This window comes from Podarcis bocagei (genome assembly GCF_964188305.1).
Source record: "Podarcis bocagei genome assembly, chromosome: 3".
Classification (NCBI taxonomy): domain Eukaryota; kingdom Metazoa; phylum Chordata; class Lepidosauria; order Squamata; family Lacertidae; genus Podarcis; species Podarcis bocagei.
In genome coordinates, this window is record NC_138127.1 from 37,354,024 (window position 1) to 37,379,856 (window position 25,833).

The 25,833-nt window shown below is 44.7% G+C and overlaps 2 protein-coding genes across 4 annotated transcripts in view; one reads left to right on the plus strand and one right to left on the minus strand.

Moving 5' to 3' along the window:
• Positions 1-1,317: 1,317 nt before the first annotated feature.
• Positions 1,318-25,833, plus strand: part of CDC40 (cell division cycle 40) — a 96,728-nt gene continuing 72,212 nt past the window's right edge. The window contains exons 1-2 of the mRNA XM_081186705.1: positions 1,318-1,463; positions 2,697-2,833. Of these exons, the coding sequence (XP_081042831.1) occupies positions 2,768-2,833 (66 nt within the window). The 5' untranslated portion in view covers positions 1,318-1,463; positions 2,697-2,767. The remainder of the gene's footprint in view (positions 1,464-2,696; positions 2,834-25,833) is intronic.
• The window catches only part of WASF1 (WASP family member 1), a 52,513-nt gene continuing 33,848 nt past the window's right edge, over positions 7,169-25,833 (minus strand). For all 3 annotated transcript variants that reach the window (XM_081186702.1, XM_081186703.1, XM_081186701.1), the window contains 7 exons: positions 25,261-25,395; positions 16,128-16,281; positions 14,289-14,406; positions 12,822-12,994; positions 11,668-11,847; positions 10,090-10,685; positions 7,169-8,094 (listed from right to left, as the gene is read on the minus strand). In XM_081186702.1, coding sequence (XP_081042828.1) covers positions 7,937-8,094; positions 10,090-10,685; positions 11,668-11,847; positions 12,822-12,994; positions 14,289-14,406; positions 16,128-16,281; positions 25,261-25,395 — 1,514 coding nt within the window. In that variant the 3' untranslated portion in view covers positions 7,169-7,936. The remainder of the gene's footprint in view (positions 8,095-10,089; positions 10,686-11,667; positions 11,848-12,821; positions 12,995-14,288; positions 14,407-16,127; positions 16,282-25,260; positions 25,396-25,833) is intronic.

Below are 25,833 nucleotides of genomic sequence, written 5' to 3' on the forward strand. Positions count from 1 at the left end.
TAGAAGCAACTGCCCTTTAGAGAGCACTGCTGAAGTAAGAATGGAATGGACTCCCCCTGGACTCTCCTTCACTGCAGGTTTTGATGCAGAGGTTGGGGACCTTCTGCAAGGGATGCTTTAGTTGCAATTTCCTGCACTGAAGGGGGTTGGACCAGATGACCCCTGGGATTGCTTCTAACTCTACAATTCTATGATTCTATGAAAGTAACTGTGAATTTAAGCATACTTAGGCAGGAAGCTTTTCCACAAAATTCCTTAGTACACCACAACTGAATGCAAGGATGCAAATATGCCTGATTAAAATATTGGCAAAGCAACTTTGAGAGGGGAAGTTCGGCATTGGAAAAGTGGTCATGTCCTCCCCCCCCCCCCGCCTCTACCAATCCCCTCTGCCCCAAGTTTGCTATGTTTGCTTGTGAGGAAAACACCTTCAATATAAACCTAAGATCAGGCACTTTTTGCAATCAAGCACTGCTCACAAGCCCTATTCTGTGATTGCATTCCATATGCTTGGGGAGTTTTGCCTTCCCAACCGCAACTCTCTTATGGCAATATTCTTGTATCACTGATAAACTTTACACACAGGGCTGAACACTTACTGCCTGTTGCAAAGAATAATGTGTGTTCCCCCCCCACCACTCAACTTTAGCCCAGAAACAGAAGCTGAATCTTAACTCACCCCGGTAATGGGTCTTCCACAGCACCTGAGGCAGCAGGCTAATTTAGTGTGGGGCAAAGGCATGTGATATAGCCTACATAGCTGTGTCTTCAGACACAGGGAACTGGGCAGAGCACCTTAGGAGCAACAACCAGGGAGCTGCTGCTCTCCCCCTCCCTGCCCAGCACCTGCTGCTTGAAGTGGTTGCGGGAGAGCAGCCTTGCTTACTCTTATATCCCATATGTTACCATATCCACACTCATCACTGTTTCACAAATGCCATCTGCGGAGATGAGTGTGCACCATCACGTGCGACAGTCATCCACCTCTCTGCTCACCAGTGTACAGATGCAGTGAACTGAACCTTTACCAAATATTCAGGTGTGATCATGGAAAAGGGGGCGCATGCTTCTTGTATGCATTTGTGTAGATAAAATGTCACAAAAGCAGCTCTTCCAAAGATCTTCTGGAAATCTTTAATGAGCTCCAGATTGTGAAAAGCAGGGGGATGCTGCCACCTGTTGGTGTGCATTTCCATTTTCACAGACTCTTTTACTAAATTCCAAGTCTTTTCTTTCTCCATTAGGCTTTTGATACAAAAAGATTAGCTGTGAGTGAAACATCAGCAGGATGACTCGAGCACCATGGAAAGCAGGGTCCCTTGAGCAACTCCAGGTGACCAGCTTCTTCTTGCCTGGGGATCAGACAAAGTCCTGGAGGATAAGTCAATGAATGGCTACTAATCATGGTGGCTGAATACTACTTCCAAGAGCATAAGCCAAAGGTTGCCAACCATCTTGGACTAGTAAGCACATTTACAATTTTGAAAGAGTTCTGTGGGCTCCAGTCACAAAATAGCTGCTATGGGGAGAGGGTGTGCAGCATAACATCACATGGCTGCCGTGGAGAGTGTGGCACAACACACAATTTAGAGAGACAGGCACTGTGGACGACTGCTTTATCATGCGACCTCAGCTGTATCCTGCTGGTCCTGGTTTTAACATATACACACTATGCAGAGATGTTATTGCTGCCAATATGTTTATTTTATTGTTATGCTGTCTGTTATTGTGCTTTTTATTATGTTTTTAATGTTTTACACTGCCTTGGGAACTTTGATAAAGGGCGTATATAAATTGAATTAACATCAACAACACCAACACTATTTTAAAACAAATTACAATTTCAAGAACAGAGTGGGTGCTTAGATATTATTTCCCCAAAAATAATAAGCTAGCTAATATTTTGCCACATCACAATTTTGGTCTTAAAAAACTGTTGGCATGCTGAGCAGCAGAGGGCCCTCATTCTTCCCTAGAGCTATCTATGACATGGACTCCATGCAGTATTCATTTCAGCTCAAGATTGGCATGCAATTGTTATAAACATAACTTTTTTAAAGAATAAGAGGCTACCAAATGTACATAGTAAAACTTATATTGGCAATAAACACAAGAATGCAAGTCAGGAGATAGAAAGGCAGCTCTGGTGACCATGAGACATTAACTCTTTATTGTAACCCCCAATCTGTAAGGGATGCTGGTGTAGCAATAAAACTGCTAGCACATTTGCAAAGTTAAGCAGGGTCTGGTTTGGTTTCAAAATGGATGGGGGACTGAGCATTGAGGAGGTTGGACTAGATGATACCTGGTTCTCTTCCAACTCTATGATTTTATGATAAACCTTTTAATAACGTTTCAGAAAAATGTAATCGATCAGTGTAAAGTTTAGCTATTCTGCAATTACAGAATTTGCATCCATCCATCCAGTCTATGGAACTGAGAGGATTTTGTATTTTTGTGCTGATGCAAACATTTGCGCAAACTATATTGGCTACCATTCTATTTCTTACTTACAAGCATGGTGTAAATCAAGGAGCATTCTGGGGGGAAGACTAGATGACTCTTGGGCACCTTCCAATTCTACAATTCTTTGATTCTATAAATAAGAGGATTAGACTGGGGAAGAAAGCAACATGACATGATCATTCTTAAAACCCTCTTTTCAAAAGGTAAAAGAGAGTATTTTATTCCCCCAGATTCCGAAAGCACAATAAAGGATCGAAATTACAAATTTCATCTGTGGTGATTGTGAAGCTGCTGCTATAGAATGAAAATAAATGATGAGAGGAAAACTGTTATGGAACTTCAGAAGAACCCTGAGACACTGAGATATGTGAGTTGTGCAAGTCCCACTTTATAATATTTATGCAACCTCCTGTATACATTCTGTATGTAATCCAGTATTGCATGTTTGGCTAGTGGCAGTTCTCCTGGGGCTCAGTATCTCCCAAAACTGCTGGTGATGCCAAGGATTATGTGTGGGATTTTCTGTATGCAGAGCCCTGTGTATATGCAGTGTCATGGTGTTCACCAAAACACACAAGGAGCGTAATCAAATGTCCTGTCAGGTGCCTGTCTTTATGCCATGACTGACCCTTGAACTCCAGTTTCAACATGCTAATTAATTGAAAACTACCAAACCTTAAACTGTTTTCCTCTCCCATTCTATATGATAGTATCACTGTTTTGCAAATGTCAAACAATGATCATTTTTGAGACGGTTCCTAAGGGGATTCTAGTATTTTCTGTACAGCATTTTAGTGTAGAACTGGAAAACAGGAAATGGGTATTGTGGTGGGAGAAGGGTGAGGGGGAAATGAACCATAACACACAGAGGTGCACAGAGCCGTCTCCTCTATGGAGTATACAATACCATTCATTCAGACTCCACAAATCCTATGATCTGCTCTGTACACTGAGAGGACAGAGACCTTGAAATAATGTGGATTCAGGGAAATGTTTGTCTCACGTTATGTTTCAAAATCCTACCCAGTCAATACTTGTTTAGGAGTTGTAATGTTTCATTTTCTTCTTAATGTTTAGTAGTTCACCAAAATTAGCATGATGCAGGAATTATACATGAAGTGTATTGTTATATTACATTTGGAATACTGTAACATACTCTACATAGGGTTGCCTTTGAAAAGTACTCAAAAACTCAAAGAGCTGCAGCCAATTTGCTGACTGGGGCTGATTGTAGGGAGCATACTATTTCCTTGCTACAACAGCTCCACTGGCTACCAGTCTGTTTCTGGGCACAGTTCAAAGTTTTGACCTATAAAATACTGTCAGGGGTACAGGGACGGAGGCACAGGGAAGGCAGGAAATGGAGAGCGATGGAGAGGAATCCCAGGACAGCGAGGAAGAGGATGACAATGACGCAGGGGATTCTATGAGTCTCTCCAGCGAATCAGAGGATTCCCAGAAGGGGGCGCCCGTGGTCAGGGCAAGGGGAGCCCCAGGGGGAGAGTGTCAGGAGCGGGGGGCCAGCAGGGGACCCCAAAGCGGCAGCTGGGAATCAGGGCCAGTTTCCCCACCAGAGTGCAGCGAAGGGGGGGGAGTTTCCAGTGTGCCAGGGGAAGCAGCTCCGGCAGCAGAGAAAGAGGAGGGGTCAGAGCAAGTCATCATCCCGGAAGGGGAGGAGGGCAATGAAGGGAGTAGTATAACTGTCAAAAGGAAAGTTAGAGGTTGGGCGCACGCGCCAAGTTCAAATGTGGAGGCGCGCGGAAGTACAGGGAGCCCGGAGGAGGAGCCAGGTCCCAAAGCCCGCAGGAGGGGGGAAGAGCAGTCTGGGGATTCAGCGTCAGGGGAATCCAGGAGGAGCGGAACCCCAGCGGGCAGAAAGACCCTGCGGAAAAGGAAGGAGAGAAAGAGGTGGGGCAGCGTAAGCCTCTTAAACTGGTGCAGGGGAGGGACTAATTCAGAGGGGACTTCAACGGTCTAAGGCTAACAGACGTAGGGGCTGCACGCCTCGGTGTTGGAACCAACTATGAACTGCAATAAACATCCTTGTATATAAGAAGAACTTGGCGTTGGTCTTTTGTGAGCTGAGACCTGAGGCAGCCCTGACAAATACTATACAGATTAGGTCCAAGATATCTGAAAGACCATATTCCCTCATACGAACCTGTCTGGGTTTTGAGATCTTGAGGGGAGGTCTTTTCAGTCCCACCACTTTCACAGGCATACTTGGTGGGGACACAGAACAGGGCCTTCTTGGTGGCTGCCCCCTGACTTTGGAACTGCCCCCTTCCCCAAGAAGCTAGACTAGCTCCCTCCTTGTCCTTTGGTTGGCAGGTGAAGACTTGTTCTTCTACCAGGTTTTTGGAAATGGACTTTTAACAAAAATCTATATTTTTAGCAATTTTTTTTTAAAAAAACCTGTCAGCTGCCTTCAGTCTTGTCAGGGGAAAAGGCAGGGTATAAGTAAATATAATAATGATAGTGATAGTCCTAATATAGCCAGGATTATCTGCATAGAGAAACTTCCATGTGAGGATTCTCATATGGATCAAGATTCTTATGTGTAGGGATTATGTGTAGAAGAAAAATCTGCACACTATCAGACTTACTTGCTAAGAAGCATTGTGTGGGTGTCACTGCCAGCACTGCCAATAACCTTGTGAGGTGCATATTTCTGAGTCACAACTGGCCATACTGTTAAAACGTGAGCACATGGCTACATAACACTGCAGTGTTAACTGGGGCAGAGTGGCACCAAGATGATGCTATCAGGCATTGCATTAGCCTCCAGGAAGGCTGCTGGGGTGTTGTTTTCTGGAAAGACCACCAATGGCCCCACTTTCTATCTCATTAACACAGTCTCCAGAAGCCATGTAAGGTTATTGCTGAGTCATGTAGAAGCAAACAGTTTTCAACAGGAGATGAGAACTGGCAACTTCATGGTATTGCTTCATGCCATAATGACAGTGAGTATGGAAGCTTGTTGGATTAGACAGTTTGTTAGTCATATTCAGCATAGTGTCAAAATACAAACACAATTAAACACAAGTAAAATGGGTTGCAGTAATTTGAGATGTACCAGAGCATGAATGATTGTGGCCAGGCTATTCCAGCTGAAGAGAAGGTGCACCAGCATTAGCTGACAGGAACCTCTCCATGCCACTTGAGCTACTTGTCAGGACCAGAGCTATAAGCATCTGCAAAAGATAAACCTGGTCCTTCAGGGAGAGTGCAAACACCATCTGCAGGCACAGTAGCACCTCTGTCTTATCAGGATAAAGACTATTTGCAAAACTAAGTCCTGCTTAGCTGTCTCTCCAAACTGAACACTTTCAAGCCTATATCCACATTTATTGAGACTAGACAAATGTCTTGGGGGGGGGGAATTGAGTTTCAGAATGATTTCTGTGACCAGTATCAAAATCAATATTTTCTTCTTACACAGAAGTGCAGAAAACATAGTTCACTTTGCAAAAAATTATGTATGTTTTCCAGAATTCAGCTTTTATTTGCACAGAATTTGAAAAAACCATGGCAGTAATTTTGCTTGTTTAAAACACCAATGAAAAAGGATGAAGTACACAGAAAGTGCATGGTAGTACCTAGGTAGCAATTATCAGGTGTGTATCTGAAATGGCTGACTAGCACTATGCAAAAAACATGGCTACTAACAATAGCAAATGAATCAGTCAGCCCATTTCCCAGAGAAACAAGGTAAAGAGACTGCCACAGGCAACGGTTTGCTTTGGGCAGAAAGTAGTAGGCATATCTCTCAGTTGATCCAAATTCTTGCAAAACATCACTTACTTACAGAGAATCTCCCTCGTCAAGGTTGGAAAGCTTATCTGTAGACAAAATATTTATAGCTGTTAGTTTAGTTCTAATTAATCTGTTCATTAGAACATATTAGGAGACAAAAAAAGCTCCTTTATATAGATTACAGATTATGCGTGATTCATCAGTTATTTCTGGCAGCACTTCTTGGCACACAAACATTTCTTTGAAGGCAGAATTTACCATCAAGCTGCTTTATGGGTTCTTTTGAGAGGCAGAATAGATTGCTCTGTAGTACAGAGCAGGAAATATAAAACAGCCTCCCACCTGCTAATGATCATCAGCCTACTTTGGAAAGTGTAAGAGCTACGAGTTCTCTAGCTGTCAGTTACACATTGCCTTCCTACGCAGACTGTTAAAATCGAGAAGCTGGGTTATTTCGTGTTAAACTAAACAGTGCCTTAGGTTCTTCATTACTTAGCTAAATCAAATTGGTGTTTTGACCCTTTTTGTTATTTTAGCTGTTTGGGAAGGAATAAAATTGCAGATACATACCACATAGACAAAAAGCAACAGCATTTTGTTATATAAATACATGGTGGTGGTTGTTTTTTAAGGTGATGACCCTTGTTTTCCAACAGTGAATGGTAACAATTATTAATTGTAGATAAAGAACTTGAGGATTGGGTAAATTCAGCTGAAGCTAATGTTTTCATAGCACAGCTAATTTAAGAAACAAGCAATTGTTTTAATTTTGGTTGGTGTGATTGGTTTATTCATACTAAGTAGTTCCTGACTTACTTAAGGCAATGAATTCCCTCTGAGTAGGGCTACAAATTCAGCCAAACATTGGTGTTGTCTGCTGTTGTTTTTGTTTCTTATATAGTAATGCTCTTAAAGTGACTCGGTGCTGAAAAAAGCAACAGCTAGAAACATTTAAAACAAACCATTTATTTAAATCAAACTGTTATTTCTAACAGTTACATAAGTTACATAGAATGCCTAAGTCAGAAGATTTCACAAGGTGGGGGAGGAGGGTCAAACTCTCAAGCAGGCAAAATAGTATCACACAATAGGTACCAGTAAAGAAAATCTTAAAACATTCAAATAAGGCCATATTTTTAATTAAAAACAACAATAAAACCCCCAAAGATCATTATTTGTTTTTCTTTCAGTGTGTCCAGTGCTGCTAGAACTACATGTACCTTGTAATGTACAGATTTAATCAAGGCAGTAATAACTAGGGTGCAAACCCCCAAGTTCTTCTCCTGCTCAAATCCCTATGAAGTACCTGGGAATTGCAGCACTTGATGGATTACACCCTTCTGTTTTTAAACTGTTAACAGTGTAGTAATGCTCATTACTACGTACAACTCTCCTGGAAGCTTCTGCCTTCATAACTTAAAATTCACAAAGTGCACAGTTAAAGATATGCCAGAAAATTTTAATCTGCTACTCTACCAACAGCTGCCCATGCTTAATACTTAGTGGTCTACTGGAACAAAATTACACTCTTTTAAAAGAGCTGTATCACTGTAAAACATTTAGTTTCAAAGATGTGCCAACATTTTGTGAACTGAAAAGTAGAAAAACATGGATTATATAAAGAAAATACAAAAACACTAGAAATGACCAAACAGTTTTAAAGAACAAGCACCACAATGGACATCAGCATTCAGTTTAGTAGCATATATCCATTCTACTCCAACCAGTCAACTTCATCAAACTCTGAGTCATCTTCTGAATCACTGTATTCCACAGCAATGCGACGAGACAAGATGGTGGCAACATCATTCTCAACACGCTCGTGTTTAGCTTCTTGTTCACGTTGCTCTTCAACTTTTCGTAACTGAATACCTAAAAGTACAAGGGGGGAATTAATAGTACTGTGTACACCATATTTATCAGACATGCTAATATGAACTTGCTTTGTTCAAAGCAATGCCAAAAATTTTCAATTGTTTTAGACAGCTTTTTATAGTTCATGCATTTGCAGTTTCCCCAGTATCTTGCAAATCTCCACAAAAAACTAGTTTGTATATGGCTATAGTTTTATACAGGGAGGGGATTTCATGTAACATAGAGGAAATTGTTTTGATTCTTCTCCTAAGGACATAAGTGTATGGAAATATATCGTAAGGCATAAAAATGCAATTATCACACAATGACACTCCAGTTTCTCCTCCTGAACATAAGCTATTTCTACTTTTTTTTAAAAAAAGTAACAAAGGTTGAAGTTATAATTGGCTACTAATGCAGATGTCTTTTTGAGAGGCATATATTCTTTTCAATCATGCTTTTACTGTAAAAAGCAACAACAAACTTCTGCTGTAGCTTGTATTAAATATTCAATGGTCCTTTAGTGACAATGAAGTTTTTTCCTGGTAGCTTTAGAAATCAGCTCAAATAGAAGGCTGATGGATGCTAAACCTACCAGTAAGCATTAGCAACAATAAATATTATATACCCTTTTTTTCTTCTTCATTGTCCTTTTTAGGGTTCTAAACTCATCAACAACAATTGCTCATATGAAAAAATTCCAACTTCTCCTTAAAGTTGATTAAAAAATAGTTGCACGTGGAGAGAGTCACACGTGAAGAGTAAACTGCAGCAAAGTCTAGTAGAAATGGGATAATGGCTTCTTTTATTATTTCAGAGTAATTTAACAGCAAAGGGAAATGTCAACAACTCCCTCAATAAATATTCCGAGGTTTGCTGCTAAATTGCTATAAAAATTGTAGCCTCTGATATGGTGACTAAGACTCCCAGGAGATAAAACTAGTCTCTCTCAAATTATCCTGGAGAACAACGTCTAAGAGCACATGCTCTCCAAATGTTAAGCAAGCCTGACCTTCCAATGTTGGGATATGCAGTATATACACAAAGCAGAATACCACTTGGTGATTGTCTTATATGCCCACCCCCTTTCTGCTTTGCTTTATTTAAGTTGACAAAATACACAGCTTTTCTGAAACCATTCTCAAGCTACTAATTAGCTAAAGTTGACAATGTAAAAAGACCGACGTCATGAAAATTATCATAGTTTTTAGGTGGCAGAAGGATGTAACATGACCAGCACAATATCTATCTGTATTTGACTGGTTAAACAATTTGCAGATAATAGAAGGAAAACCTGGTTTTTCTATTTATTACATAAATTGTGGGTTTTAAAGTCATTCTGGCTCAATTTAAAGAAACATTGTTTGCTATAACCTCATGGTCATAAAACTGTAGGCCAATTGTTCTGTTGTGTGAACACTTCTTCAGCTAACATTTATATGAAGCCACTTTTACATTCTTATGTTAAGGAGCCCATCTCGTCCAACACCCTGTTCTCAAAGTGGCCAACCAGAAGCTGATGGGAAATCCGCAAGCAGGATTTGAGGACAAGAGCATTCTCCCCTCCTGTGGCCTTATCACCTCCAACTGTGAAGGCAAAACATAGGCATCATGGCTATGTTATGTCTAATCCTCTTTAGTTCCACAGTTTAGCTATGTGCTGCATGAAGAACTTTCTTTTATCTATCCTCAATCTTCCAACATTTAGCTTCACTGGGTGTCCATTAATTCTAGTGTTGTGACAGAAGGATAAAAACTTTTCTCTATTTATTTTCCCCAGGCCATGCATAATTTTATAAACTTCTAACATGTCACCTTTACACTTTAGCCAAGGATATGTAAAGTGCATATGAGAAAAGAATCTATATATGGTAATCTGCCTATTTTGCAGAACCAATGAAGTGTTTAAAATATCCTCATCAGAAATAATTTAATTGAAAACATTAAATCTGCTAAGAGAGTATTTGATTCATTAAACGAATAACGCTGCTAACCAATGAACAGAAGAGATACCTTTTCGTATTGCTTCCAGAAGGACACTTCTGGCATCGCTGATGACAGGTAGTGTTGATGGGTGACGCTTGGGTTCAGGAGCAGGAGTGACTTGTGAAGGTGGTGATGGAGGCATTATTGGAACGTGAGCCCCAGGGGCAACAGATGTGGGAGTGTGGGAGAGTGCTGTAACAGGTGATGAGGGTCGGATGCCAGGAGGTGGCAATGGAGGAGGAGGAGGAGGTGGAGGAAGTCCTTGCATTTCGCCCTGTGGAACTGGAATGGCTTCACAGACTTGGGCCGCTCTGGTGACGGGAGGAGAGGGTTGTGCCAAAGGAGGTGCAATTGGAGGAGGAGCAGGGTGAAGCACTCCAGGAGCAATCTGGAGAGGAGCTGGGGGCGGAGGCACAGCTGGAGCTTGCAAAACAGCTGTTGGAGGGGGTGGAGGCGGCGGCACTGGAGGTGGTGGAGTGGAAGTCATTGCAGATCTTAATGAAGAAGTTGACAAGGCGGATGGAAGGGGTGGTGGAGGTGGAGGAGGAGTAGGACTCACAAACACTGGTGTTCTGCCAGTAGCAGGTGACTGAGGACGATTTTCAGTCAAACCTGTGGTAGAGCTGAAATGAAAAACACTCCAAGCGATTACTATAAGAGTGGAAGCTGGCCACAGGGCATTTATATTTAACTTTCAATTAAACTCCAGTAATAAGGCTATTGCAGATATATTTTTGCACACGTATGCTAAAAGGCACCATAGTTTAGTCATTTACTACTCAAACAATGTAACAACAACACTGCATTATTTACGCTTTCACTTTTTGAGAATGTTCCATAAATTCTGTCATATGGCCAGTGCTAGACTGAAACCAACTTGAAATACCCTTAAAGCAGGGGTGAGGGATCTGTGGCCTTCTTTATGGTATTAGACTGCAATTCCCATTATTCCTGACCATTGGCCAAGGTGGTTACAGCTGGTGAGAATTGGAGTCCCAACAACATCTGGAGTGCTATGGGTTCCCCACACCTGCTTTTAAAGCATAGTATGAAAGCACTTTAGAACTGGGAACTAGTATTAAACTGATCTCTAAATATGTTAACAAATTTACAACTAGATTTTGGAATGTGCTCGTTTCTTGAAGCCTATGTCTCAAGCCAGGTCCCCACATGGCTAATACTGTGTGAGCTGAAACAGGATATTTTCCTTACCTATTTTCAAAAATCAGTGCCTGTGTCCTGCACTGGAAAACACTCAAACTCATATAAAGTTGTGTTTGAAGTTTGTTTTTTAGACTTACACTTTAGTGTGTTTTGTACCGAACAAGATAGTACTTTAAAAGACACTTTGAAAAACTGATTTTTGGTTTTTTTAAAATGTAAGTTTTCTTTCAGTAATAATATAACAAAACTGAAATCTCAATGTTAAGTTCTGTATTTATTATAGTACTGTATATCAAATTATTTGGCAAACAAGCATTCCATGCCTTTTAGTTCCTTGATAGGTTGATTTGCCTATAGCCAAGACCTGTGGTGTCAATCTTTCCCCTGCTTTGTCAGTTTAATGAAAAGGTGTCCTGAAGTAGTATTTTAAGTGTTTCATACCTGACACAGGGTGGAATGGGTTTCACATCTCCTGCTCCATGCATTGGTGGAGGTGGGGGTGGCTCATGTGGCCTGACTAAGACACGTTCCTCTGCTCTACTCAGCAATTCAGTCATCTGGCTGTATGGCAATGCAGAAAGAGAATAGGGTCCATCCATGTGTTCCACATATGCCTGAGGTCTGAAAAAAAATAAATCCACTTACAAATTGCATATGCTAATTTTGCATCCTTTTACAGCCCTATTGGTTTCAAGAACCTCAAAAGAATGAAGACAGTCCTTCTGGCAGTTTGTATGGGGTTAAGACCAAAGACAGAAACAGTACAAAATGATCAGTAGAACATGACAAACTAGGTTACACAAGGTAGCACTGCAAGTATAAAAGAAGCACTTCGCAAGCATTTAGCGAATATTTTTTACTTACGTTACTCTGTAACAATCTTTGTATGTTAACAGAGTATACAAATAACAGTAAATAATGTAAATGGTTGAGTTCTTCTAATTGCAAAGTAGATAGCAAATAAAGGGGATTTCTGGTTCTCTGAAACATAGAGGCAAAAGGAGGACAAAGGCTTAGACCAGGCATGTCCAAAGTCTAGCCTGAACCACTTCAATCCTTAAAAAAGGTCAACAACTTTGGTTGGCCCTTTGGCTGGCCCCCACGGCCCTTCACCTCATCAAATCTGGCCCTCTTTGAAAAAAGTTTGGACACCACTGGCTTAGACACTGAAGGAGGAACAGCTGAACAATGGAGGGATCACAACAGCAGTAGCAGTGTAGAGGACAGAGTGGCAACTGCTGGTAGTTAGGAGGTTGTCTGAAGAACCAGCATAAAAACAGCATGTGTACATCCAAATATATAAATGGGTATAGTAGGAATGTGTTGTCATAATAGGCCTCAGGTGATTATGCAGCTCAAAAATCCATGCAGACAATAAATGAAAAAAAGCTGCTAGGTCAGGAGAAGAATACAATTTGATGTGATGGATAGCACCAACTCATGAGCATTTTGTCTATGATATCGAAAGTTCAAACAATGGCCTCAAGTTTTCTAAGTTCTATGAAAAATTATTTTACAAACTGGCCAATCCTTATGTTTTTATAACTAATATACAAAATAATTAGCTACTAAAAGTAAGAAGTAAAAAAGAAAACCTCGTCTCAAAATGTGACGCAGGGCCATTAGCAATTTCAATGTGCTTATGTAAGAGACTGGCGTCATCTTCAGCAAGCTCTGGACCCAGGGCTAACTTCTGCCACTCTCTGCGCCTGTCATGAGGAGCCCGCGGCACTTTTTCCGGTTCATGAGGACGATCTAGATTCTTCTGCTACAAAACAGCACAAAAAATAAATTGACAACTGTTCTTCCTGGAAAACTATAATACAATCTGTTATAACACCAACAAAATTACTTAATTATAGGACAAATACAAAATTCAAAATAGATCAGTAAGGTTTATCACTACAACTGAATCAAACATTTATATGTACATTTTTAATTGCTTCAGCTATTAATGCAAAGGTTTATTATGCTTTGTAAATCATGCTAATTGAGAAACACTGAAGAAAGTGTTTGAACAGAGGCCATAAGGAGTAGAAACATGCATTTCATCTATATAAGCACTCATCCCCTTTATCTGACATTATATAAGATGTCGTGCAAGAGAATGGATTACCTGAGTGTTTTTTCTTAAAATAAATTAATACACTTCAAAAACATACACAAATTAAGAAAGAAAGAAAGAAAATTAAACCCAAACACATATACAATTCTTTTTTGAGGGGTTTTTCTACAATCCAGTGACACATACATTTTATAAAATAAATAAATAAAATCCCTGGAAAAAATAATTATTGGTGCAGTGACATCTTTTAAAATATTTGTTTTATTTATAAATACCAGGATATTGTCCTCAGTCTCATGATATGCTCACTTAAAGCTGAAAAGTTACTAAGAACGCAGTAGCATATTTCACAGGAGTTTGAACTTTGTTATCATTAATACTGTATATAAAATAAAAATCTCCCACATAGCTGAAAGAGAATCTTTTTTGTTTGTCCTCTAGTATACCTTAATTTATGAGTTAATTTTTCAGCAATAGCAATGGACCAGATTTGACTATACCATATTAAATTTTGATTTAATCCTTCTAAATATTTCTATTTTCCATCTTGGCAGCTAACATGAGAATGGGGAACAACCTCTGCCTGACACAAGGGAAACTGCTTCCAGACTGGGTTGAGATTACTAGGCTATATCTCAGCAGCATCCTTTCTTTTCTTTTGTAAAGTAGCAGCATCTTTTCTCTTCCTGTGTTTAGGCGGTCTTTGATAATTTCTCCCATTCAGAAGGCTTTTATGGATGTTTTTTATTTGTGTTATTCTGCCTCCTGGATGACAGCATGTTTGATTTTAATGATTGTTTTATTGTGGTTTGTCTTGCTTTGTTGGTTGCTTTGGTCAATTTTAGTTAAAAAAATGAGAAGCAAATGATTGGAATAAAACCAATAAAATATAGTGCAAATCTGAAAATTTGTTCTATTCATGTGATGTTAAATTTTCTTAATAGCAGGGCATCCTTCAGGACCACGTAACGTAACTCATTTCTTAGGAGGATAATACCTTTTGCTTTCTTTTTTCCTTTCTTTTGTCTTCAGTGTCTTGTAACATCTTTTCTTTCCATAGATCAAAGAAATAGGAAGGATTGGTGTAAAACTTCAAACCCTCTTTTCCATCATCTCTAAAGGAAAAATAAGATTATTAGATAAAACATGTTACTAAATAAATATAAAATATGGCATGTAACAGCAAAAAGTAGACTGCTGAACCCTCACCTCCCAATTAAGGAAAGAAAATCCTAACAATTTGAAGGGTATGAGGTTTATATAATTTTCATTATATAAAGTGAACAATAAGAGAAATTGATTGTTCTTAGGGGGACGGCACAAACAAATAGTATATGGAAGAGAGGAGGGAAAATGAAGTTTTCTACATGTACCAAAAAAGAAAAGACATGTAGAGGTTGAACAAGTGTGTGTACACAAATTCAAGCTGAGAGTGGATCTTGGGAAAGGAAGGGAGATAAGGAAGCTGCCATGGGGTGGGGGAGAGAAGAGAAGATCAGGTCCCACCAGGCTTTTTCAGCCGGACTCTGCTCTCTCTTCATTAAAGCAAGGAAGAGGAGGCTTCAGTCACCACCCATCCATCTGGGAGAAGGGTGAAGAGGCCCTCCCTCTAACTCCAGCCAACCGGGCAGCTCGATTACCCCACTGCATCCAATCAGCTGGCTGCATTACCCAAAGCATTCTTATGGCCATTTGAATTGCTCTGTCAGTGCTACAGCAGCACTAGTTTGCCCATCCAATGCATTTGGTTGGGGTCCTGGAAGGGAGAGTAGCCAATGGGTCTCTGGGTCCCTCTGGGCTGCAAGTCAGTGCCCCACCTGAGGGCCCCAGCACTGGGCTTGAAAATGTACTCTGCATAGAAGTAATAGAATGGTTCAGTTGGAAGGGACCCTGGGGGTCATCTTATCCAAGCTCCTACCATTCAGGAATCTCATCATGCAGTCCCTCATCCAATTTGAAGCTGTACCAGACCCTCTTTAAAGTAAAGGGTAAAGGGACCGCTGACCATTAGGTCCAGTCGTGGCCGACTCTGGGGTTGCGGTGCTCATCTCGCTTTATTGGCCGAGGGAGCCGGCGTACAGCTTCCAGGTCATGTGGCCAGCATGACTAAGCCGCTTCTGGAGAACCAGAGCAGTGCACGGAAACGCCGTTTACCTTCCCGCCGGAGCGATACCTATTTATCTACCTGCACTTTGACATGCTTTCAAACTGCTAGGTTGGCAGGAGCAGGGACCGAGCAACGGGAGCTCACCCCATCGCGGGGATTCGAACCACCGACCTTCTGATCGGCAAGTCCTAGGCTCTGTGGTTTAATCCACAGCGCCACCTGTGTCCCTCTTTAGCTTTGCAAATATGCTAGCACTTTTATTGCATTTTAAATCAAATGTTACAGGCCGTAGCCCTGATAACAGGTTCCTGTGCAGTACTGTATCACAAACAAAACCCTCAACAACATCCCTTTTTCTCTACAATGTGGGCTGAGTATTTGTAGGGCTGTGGACAAGATTAAAGTATGAGGCTAGAAGACTATACCCATCATACCTGATATTTACATGAATGCTAGGAATTTGGTTGAGCCACTAGTACGATTTCACAATGAAGAAGACAACAGTTATGCATTCTCAGGGACTGTGTCATCACAGTTAATGGAACATGCAAAAAGTAATCTTAGAATGATTAGCTGTCCTCGTAAAAACTGCCCTAGTAAAAATAAGAATCGAGCTACACAAATCTCCAGTTCCCAAATTAAACTCATTCGCTTGATTAGAGGGTTCTTGCTTATCACTAGTAAAGTTTGAAAAATTAAAATGCATTCTGTGCATTTTTTAACACTGACCTGTAAGGGGTAAGTATGTTGAGTGGAGGAGGCTGTTCACATGTGTCATAAGTCTCTTGCAAAGGAATGGGCAGACTCTTGCGGTCAAAAAGCTGCTGATCTTGAGTTGTGGAACTTCGGAAAGCTTTTCTCATTGTTATATCTTGCAGTGAAACTGAAAAAAACCATCAACATTTAGATAGTGAGATATAAATGTTGCATTAGGAGGCAAAAGTTGTATTTGACAATTGTAGCTCATAAGACACAAGTAGATTGTGGAAATTATTGTTGCTGAATCATTAAAAATAAAGTTACAAAAAGAAATCATGATCACGTACGATGAAGATTCCATGCAATTCTGTACAGGCAACTCCCCATTTATGTGTGTTCAATATGTGCACGACTGCACATACATGCATTGGCCACAAACCTGGTAGTGACCCAAAAACGATATGAAAAGGGCCAGAATGGGACTGGGACAGAACTGTTTTTTTACAGGCTTTTTTAATGGTGTTTCAAATGTACACAATTTCACTGACACATGCAGTGCATCAGAACATAACCCCCACGTAAATAGGGGGTTGCCTGTATTTAAATATATATGCATAATTTGGAGTAGCAAAGCAATGAGCATTACTCCCATATTACTAGTCATGTCTTTAAAGGCAATTTGAACAGAACTGAGGACATCCTTTGAAGGTACTTTTCTGCAGTGTCTTGTGGAACACCATGATCTTCATAGCACAGGATGAGTAGATGGTAGGGCTAAAAAAAATTTGGTGCCTGATAACAACACACTAACACTGAATCTATAGATTTAGAGACTCCTACTGACAACATCAGGATGTTTTTTAATAAATGGGCTGACAAAAGCCTATGTCTGGATAAAAAGTTAAAATGACTGTTTAGATTTTATGAGAGAAGTCTAAGCACTTCAATCATGCAAAATATTCCTTGTCTGGTTAAGCCTCTCCTCCTGCAAGAGGGGAGGTGTTGTGGGCGGGACGCGATTTCTGCCTCATGCAGGGGGCGTTACCTTTACCTATAATGAGCACATCATAATAGCATCTCTTTCTCTACCTTAATTTATTTGCACAAACTTCATCATTTAAATCAGTTCAATCCAAACTAAGTGAAATTCAATCCATAGCAATTTGAAAATTATTTTCCCCCTCTCGCCTGCCTAAGTAAATGCTGTCTAGTGGAGTAAAATGAATAAAAAGTATTTGGATAGGAGGCAGGAAATAACACTATGAATCATGAATTTTCAGTTTCTACTTGACTGTGAAAGATGTTGACAGAGAAGAGCACAAGTCTCTGAAAGAAAAATAGATGAATACAAAAAGTCACTCTTTTATTGGAATACACAATTCAACCAATTCCAATGATATATTAATCCAGTGGCAACCCAACCATTACTTTGGTGTGGATTAAATAATGTGGATTTGATTGCTGGTAGATTTGGAGTTCTACTTCAGATAATTTATTTATGCAATTCTGGCTTTTGCTGCCACTTTCTTTGTTTTCACTTTTTGGGAAGAAGTGTCTGCGGCATAGCTACCATCACACTTTTGCGGTTACCCTGGGCACATCTGACTTCCATAAGGCAGTTCCGGTTTTGCACAGACACATCTGCACCCCTGGGGGCTTAAAAATGCTGGATGCCATTTTTGAGCCCCAATCTGAAGCACTGATAGTTGTGGAGAGCTCCCTACTTGCTCTCACTTTGCCCATGTTCTCTGGAAGCTGATCATACTTTTGAGAGTTGGTCATGCTTTTGAATTCAACTGATGTACCTGAAGACTAGAGAAGAGCATGCTTATGGCAGCACTCCTTCTGATAAGCCTATCGCTTGAGGAGGGTAAACAGGGAAGGAGTCAGAACCTGTGACTGGTTTTAGAAGTGGTTTATCAACTGATGAAATTACCAATTAATACAGTTTTGCAGGCCATGTTGAAGTAATTTGAGTTTGGGAGTGGGTAATCACAACACACAATTCATTCACACAATTCACTGGATGCATTTGATTTAAATGGAGTAGTCAATTACACAATTAATTATTGGAGTTCAGAGATCAACGTGAGCTTGATACCAATTAGTAAGAGAAGAGATCGAGCCCAGTATTTAACCTTGAGTACTGTAGTTAAAATGGATATAGAACTGAGGAATAAGACCAGAAGAGCAGTAGGGAAAAGAAGTCTAATCATCAAGTGAGGCAGAAAACAAACTGCCCTCCATGGAAACAGAGGTACTAGCATCTGGTCAAAGGATGGTGTTTTCTGCTTCTTCAAGTGAGTGTAAAAATAACAACACCCACTTGGTAGTATCCTAATGCCTACTTAAAAACTATCTCTACTAATAAAAGTAGTGAACTGAACATTCCAGTGATTGCAGCCATGTGCGGAAACAAGAAAGAAGCTGGGGGGTGGACAGAGTATTTTGATATACCTCTGCCCATGGAAGCCCAACACAGGCCAAGGTTGGACAACTTTTGCAGGGCCAATGGCCACATTCCCTTTGGGAAAAGTGGTCAAGGACTACAGATCCGTGATGGGAAACAGGACCAAAGCAAAAAGTGGTGGAACACTCCTCCCTCTTTCATTCATTCATTCATTCATTCATTCATTCATTCATTCATTCAGTATCCATTCTTTTTCTCCCTCTCCTTCAACCATCCATCATCTATTCATCCACTCTCTCTCTTTCACACATATGTGACCACATCTTTTTTAGTCCTCATCCATCCGTTAGCCATTCTCTCCCTTTTTAGTCCCAGGGTGCACCAAAGGAGGTGCAGAGGGTTGCGTTAGGCCCCTGTGATGCCCTTCTGTGATCTAGGCCCATGCTGCTAGTGCAAACTACATCTCTCATGTTACCATGCATTACTTAATAATAATAATACAAACACTAATAATAAAATAATAATAATAATAATAATAATAATAATAATAATAATAATAATAATAATAATAATAATAAATTTGTATGCAGCCACTCAGGTTGGCTTACAGCACATATAAAAACATAGTAAAATGTCAAACATAAAAACCTCCCTTCAGATGTCTTCTATACAGATGTTGGTCTATATGGCCAAATGATTCTTGTTAAGGAAACAATGCAGCTGGTGTATTCACCTAAGCTGGTACAAAGCATTCTTCACCACACCAATGTGTGGGCATCTAAACAGCAGCCCCAGATCCAAGAGCACACCCAAGAGCATACACTAGGTTTTAAAGGAGTGCAACTCCAGGATGAGATATATTCCCAACCAATTGTACTTGTTTTGTTTCGATTGATTAATTTTAAATTTATATATATATACAGTGGTACCCCGCAAGACGAACGCCTCGCAAGACGGAAAACCCGCTAGACGAAAGGGTTTTCCGTTTTGGAGGCGCTTCGCAAAACGAATTTCCCTATGGGCTTGCTTCGCAAGACGAAAGCCCATAGGGAAATCTCCGGGGACCTCTTTTAAATGCTAGCGGTGGGGAGCAAAGCCTTCCCCCCCCTCCGGCCTTCAGAAGAGGTCCAGGAAGGCTGGCGGGGCCCGAAAGGCTTTGCTCCCCAGCGCCAGCATTTTAAAAGCAGTCCGGGATAGCAGGGAAGCGCTTCCCGCTATCCCGGACGGCTTTTGAAGGCAGGAGAGATCCGCGAAGCCTGGGCGCTGATGTCAGCGCGCGCAGGCTTCGGCATGCCGGCAAGTCTCCGCCAGCAGCGGCAGCGCTGCCGCTGCTGGGGAGAGGTCCGCGAAGCCTGGGCGCGCTGCGCGCAGGCTTCGGCATGCCGGCAAGTCTCCGCCAGCAGCGGCAGCGTTGCCGCTGCTGGCGGAGAGGTCCGCGAAGCCTGGGCACGCTGCGCGCAGGCTTCGGCATGCCGGCAAGTCTCCGCCAGCAGCGGCAGCGCTGTCGCTGCTGGTGGAGAGGTCTGCGAAGCCTGGGCGCGCTGCGCGCAGGCTTCGGCATGCCCCAAGACTCCGCCAGCAGCGGCAGCGCTGGCGCTGCTGGCGGAGAGGTCCGCGAAGCCTGGGCGCACTGCGCGCAGGCTTCGGCATGCCGGCAAGTCTCCGCCAGCAGCGGCAGCGCTGCCGCTGCTGGCGGAGAGGTCCGCGAAGCCTGGGTGCGCTGCGCGCAGGCTTCGGCATGCCGGCAAGTCTCCGCCAGCAGCGGCAGCGCTGCCGCTGCTGGCGGAGAGGTCCGCGAAGCCTGGGCGCGCTGCGCGCAGGCTTCGGCATGCCGGCAAGTCTCCGCCAGCAGCGGCAGCGCTGCTGGCGGAGAGGTCCGCGAAGCCTGGGCGCGCTGATGTCAGCGCGCGCAGGCTTCGGCATGCCGGCAAGTCTCCGCCAGCAGCGGCAGCGCTGCCGCTGGTGGCGGAGAGGTCCGCGAAGCCTGGGCGCACTGCGCGCAGGCTTCGGCATGCCGGCAAGTCTCCGCCAGCAGCGGCAGCGTTGCCGCTGCTGGCGGAGAGGTCCGCGAAGCCTGGGCACGCTGCGCGCAGGCTTCGGCATGCCGGCAAGTCTCCGCCAGCAGCGGCAGCGCTGTCGCTGCTGGTGGAGAGGTCTGCGAAGCCTGGGCGCGCTGCGCGCAGGCTTCGGCATGCCCCAAGACTCCGCCAGCAGCGGCAGCGCTGGCGCTGCTGGCGGAGAGGTCCGCGAAGCCTGGGCGCACTGCGCGCAGGCTTCGGCATGCCGGCAAGTCTCCGCCAGCAGCGGCAGCGCTGCCGCTGCTGGCGGAGAGGTCCGCGAAGCCTGGGTGCGCTGCGCGCAGGCTTCGGCATGCCGGCAAGTCTCCGCCAGCAGCGGCAGCGCTGCCGCTGCTGGCGGAGAGGTCCGCGAAGCCTGGGCGCGCTGCGCGCAGGCTTCGGCATGCCGGCAAGTCTCCGCCAGCAGCGGCAGCGCTGCTGGCGGAGAGGTCCGCGAAGCCTGGGCGTGCTGATGTCAGCGCGCGCAGGCTTCGGCATGCCGGCAAGTCTCCGCCAGCAGCGGCAGCGCTGCCGCTGGTGGCGGAGAGGTCCGCGAAGCCTGGGCGCAAGACGGAAAACCCGCTAGACGAAAGGGTTTTCCGTTTTGGAGGCGCTTCGCAAAACGAATTTCCCTATGGGCTTGCTTCGCAAGACGAAAGCCCATAGGGAAATCTCCGGGGACCTCTTTTAAATGCTAGCGGTGGGGAGCAAAGCCTTCCCCCCCCTCCGGCCTTCAGAAGAGGTCCAGGAAGGCTGGCGGGGCCCGAAAGGCTTTGCTCCCCAGCGCCAGCATTTTAAAAGCAGTCCGGGATAGCAGGGAAGCGCTTCCCGCTATCCCGGACGGCTTTTGAAGGCAGGAGAGATCCGCGAAGCCTGGGCGCTGATGTCAGCGCGCGCAGGCTTCGGCATGCCGGCAAGTCTCCGCCAGCAGCGGCAGCGCTGCCGCTGCTGGGGAGAGGTCCGCGAAGCCTGGGCGCGCTGCGCGCAGGCTTCGGCATGCCGGCAAGTCTCCGCCAGCAGCGGCAGCGTTGCCGCTGCTGGCGGAGAGGTCCGCGAAGCCTGGGCACGCTGCGCGCAGGCTTCGGCATGCCGGCAAGTCTCCGCCAGCAGCGGCAGCGCTGTCGCTGCTGGTGGAGAGGTCTGCGAAGCCTGGGCGCGCTGCGCGCAGGCTTCGGCATGCCCCAAGACTCCGCCAGCAGCGGCAGCGCTGGCGCTGCTGGCGGAGAGGTCCGCGAAGCCTGGGCGCACTGCGCGCAGGCTTCGGCATGCCGGCAAGTCTCCGCCAGCAGCGGCAGCGCTGCCGCTGCTGGCGGAGAGGTCCGCGAAGCCTGGGTGCGCTGCGCGCAGGCTTCGGCATGCCGGCAAGTCTCCGCCAGCAGCGGCAGCGCTGCCGCTGCTGGCGGAGAGGTCCGCGAAGCCTGGGCGCGCTGCGCGCAGGCTTCGGCATGCCGGCAAGTCTCCGCCAGCAGCGGCAGCGCTGCTGGCGGAGAGGTCCGCGAAGCCTGGGCGCGCTGATGTCAGCGCGCGCAGGCTTCGGCATGCCGGCAAGTCTCCGCCAGCAGCGGCAGCGCTGCCGCTGGTGGCGGAGAGGTCCGCGAAGCCTGGGCGCACTGCGCGCAGGCTTCGGCATGCCGGCAAGTCTCCGCCAGCAGCGGCAGCGTTGCCGCTGCTGGCGGAGAGGTCCGCGAAGCCTGGGCACGCTGCGCGCAGGCTTCGGCATGCCGGCAAGTCTCCGCCAGCAGCGGCAGCGCTGTCGCTGCTGGTGGAGAGGTCTGCGAAGCCTGGGCGCGCTGCGCGCAGGCTTCGGCATGCCCCAAGACTCCGCCAGCAGCGGCAGCGCTGGCGCTGCTGGCGGAGAGGTCCGCGAAGCCTGGGCGCACTGCGCGCAGGCTTCGGCATGCCGGCAAGTCTCCGCCAGCAGCGGCAGCGCTGCCGCTGCTGGCGGAGAGGTCCGCGAAGCCTGGGTGCGCTGCGCGCAGGCTTCGGCATGCCGGCAAGTCTCCGCCAGCAGCGGCAGCGCTGCCGCTGCTGGCGGAGAGGTCCGCGAAGCCTGGGCGCGCTGCGCGCAGGCTTCGGCATGCCGGCAAGTCTCCGCCAGCAGCGGCAGCGCTGCTGGCGGAGAGGTCCGCGAAGCCTGGGCGTGCTGATGTCAGCGCGCGCAGGCTTCGGCATGCCGGCAAGTCTCCGCCAGCAGCGGCAGCGCTGCCGCTGGTGGCGGAGAGGTCCGCGAAGCCTGGGCGCACTGCGCGCAGGCTTCGGCATGCCGGCAAGTCTCCGCCAGCAGCGGCAGCGCTGCCGCTGCTGGCGGAGAGGTCCGTGAAGCCTGGGCGCGCTGCGCGCAGGCTTCGGCATGCTGGCAAGTCTCCGCCAGCAGCGGCAGCGCCGCTGCTGCTGGCGGAGAGGTCCGCGAAGCCTTGGCCGGACAGCTTTTGAAGGCAGGCGGGGGGAGCAAAGACTTTCGCCCCCGCCAGCCTTCAGAAGAGGTCCAGGACCTCTTCTGAAGGCTGGCGGGGGGGCAAAAGTCTTTGTCCCCCCTGCCTGCCTTCCCAGGGGCTTTTAAATCGCCCCGACAGCGGAGAAGTCCTCCGCTGTCCCGGGGCGATTTTAAAATGCTGGGGGTGGGAAGAAAAGCCCTTGTCCCCCCCCCCCAGCCTTCAGAAGAGGTCGGGGGACAGACTGTCCCCGGACCTGGTCTGAAGTCGGTTTCCCTAGGAACGCATTAATTGATTTTCAATGCATTTCTATGGGAAACCGTGCATCGCAAGACGAAAAACTCGCAAGAAGAGAAAACTTGCGGAACGAATTAATTTCGTCTTGCGAGGCACCACTGTATATATATTAGTCCACTGTTCTTGTAAAGCAAACCAAGGTAGCTAACAATGTATCCTTTAAAGTAGACATGTCCAACCGGTCAACCGCGATCAGCAGGTAGATCCCCTTGTGACCCTGGTAGATCGTGGGATTCTTATCAATTGCGGGCTTAGGAAAACTTCATAATGAATGTTTCTGCCCCCACACTCCTCTCTTTTTCCCTCCATCGCGTCATGTGGGTGCAGTTTGTTTTTTTCTCATTGTGATGAGGAATAAGGTGATTGACTTTAGCGCTACATGCGTTTATTATTGGTGGAGTGTGAGATGAGCGAAGTCTGTCCTTCTCCCTCAAAAAACAAACAAACCCTCAACAACTGTGTTCTCCCCCCAAAAAGCTCAACAACTCTGGTCTTTACATTGTGAGTAGATCACAGTCTCTTGGGAGTTGGACGGGCCTGCTATAAAGAATAGCACCATAATTTTGATTGATCAATCAATAAAAAACAATATTGTAAAAATTAAAAAGAGCAGGAAAATATCCAAAGCCACATGAGCAACAAAAAGCCAGCAAGACTCATAAATCCACAGCAACTAGTTTTTTAAAAAAAGGAATGCAAAGGAAAGCCTGGAATAATAAAAAGCTAGGATGTAGCCTGGTACAAACATAGAAGTGTCTGGTTTTAACAGGTATCCCTGGACTGATGTTACAACTGAAAAGGCCCCACTCCTAGCAGATTCCATAGAGTTTTATTCAGCAGAAACACCTAGATTAAGACGTGTAATGTTGAAAGGAAAGCAGTGACACATATGGGAGCAGGTACAACTCTAGGTACCCAGCTCTGAAACTATTTAGGACTTTACACATTTAAACCAGCATCTTGAATTGAGCTTGGCACAAACATGTAGGCCAATGCAAAGCAAGAAAGAAGGGTATGATCTTTTCTAACCCACAGCCTGGAGACAGCATTCTGTACTGATATTACAGTATTTATTTAAACATTTTAGGTCATATTTCAAAGTGAAGTCTCCACAAGGCAGTTTACAACACATAAAATACAAAACAGTGCCCCTAGTATTTTTGTAGAGACTACTTAAAATCCCACAAATTGATAACAAATAACAGTATGAGTGGTGTGTGTGAGAGAGAGGGAGGTGGCCAACCCTCTATGTGGTTCTTGGGGTAAAAGTGGTTAGCTACCCAGCACTAAAGCATGAAATGTCATGGTGAAATCCAACTTTAGCTGGAAAGCTGGCATCACTGCTCAGAACGAGTACCCCTGACTTATGAACCTGATTTTGAGGAAGTACAATCTCATTCCAAGCAGGCTGCCCTATAACCTTGAAGCAGAGGGCCACCAGCCAACATTATTTCTAATTTGTCTGTCAGTTTGTTCACCTTCATCTAGATCAGAGCTTTCCAAACTTTTCATGCTGGTGACATACTTTTTAGTCAGGCATCATTTCGTGACACAGTAATTCAGTTTTACTAGCAAACCAGAGGTTAAACTAACCCCCTTTCAGCCCGGGAACGAGCGTGGCGAGTGTTTGCACGACACATCTACACACTGCAGCTGACACACTAACGTGTCATGACACACAGTTTGGAAAGCTCTGATCTAGACTATCACTGGCGTCAGAGAGATTCTAAGTGCTGATACAATTCAGTAACATTTGGTAGGTCTTTGCTGAAGCCTCATAAGGCTCCATGAATCAGGAGATCCACAGATTCAGACAACGCCCTGCCAATTTCTGTTAGAATCTCCCTCCCCCAAATATTTTTGTTGTTGTCTTTTGCATCTCACACCAGATATGCTCACTACTAATAGCAACTATGGCTGATATGATCCACAAGACCACACATAATATTATTTACATAAAAACTTACGTTCTTCTTCTTTTGGATCAAGCTGTGTAACACTGATAGATAAACGGTCCACACGTTCTTGCAAAGAGTTCACTCGGAAAGAAAAACTGTGTGCCTCATTGAAAAGCTCACCAAATATATCTTCTGCATATTTACCTGCAAAGGAAAGTTTTTAAAAGTTAGGGTTAAGAATTTGAACAAGCAGCTAAATTTGTTAAATTATTCTTTGATATAGGGCATTCTTACATCAGCCTGCTTCCCATAATTCTTTGCTCCTGCCTCCATCACTTGGAGGAATTACCCAATCCAGTGGCTTCATAGTCCACCTTAGTAAATCTGTTTATTATCAAAATTTGCCAATTTAAGAAAGTTAAGACATTGCAATTCTCCTTAATAGAAGCTTGATCCTGTACTTAGGAGTTTACATTTTTGTTTTATCATCCAGGATATGCCCTATTTCCCTTCTCAATCATTATTACACGGTGTTCTCCCAGGTGCAACAAGACATCTGATGCTTTATTCCCACTGCAGAAATACAGTAATCAGTAGCACTCTAAAAATATGAAATGCACATAAGACAACCATGGAAGGAAG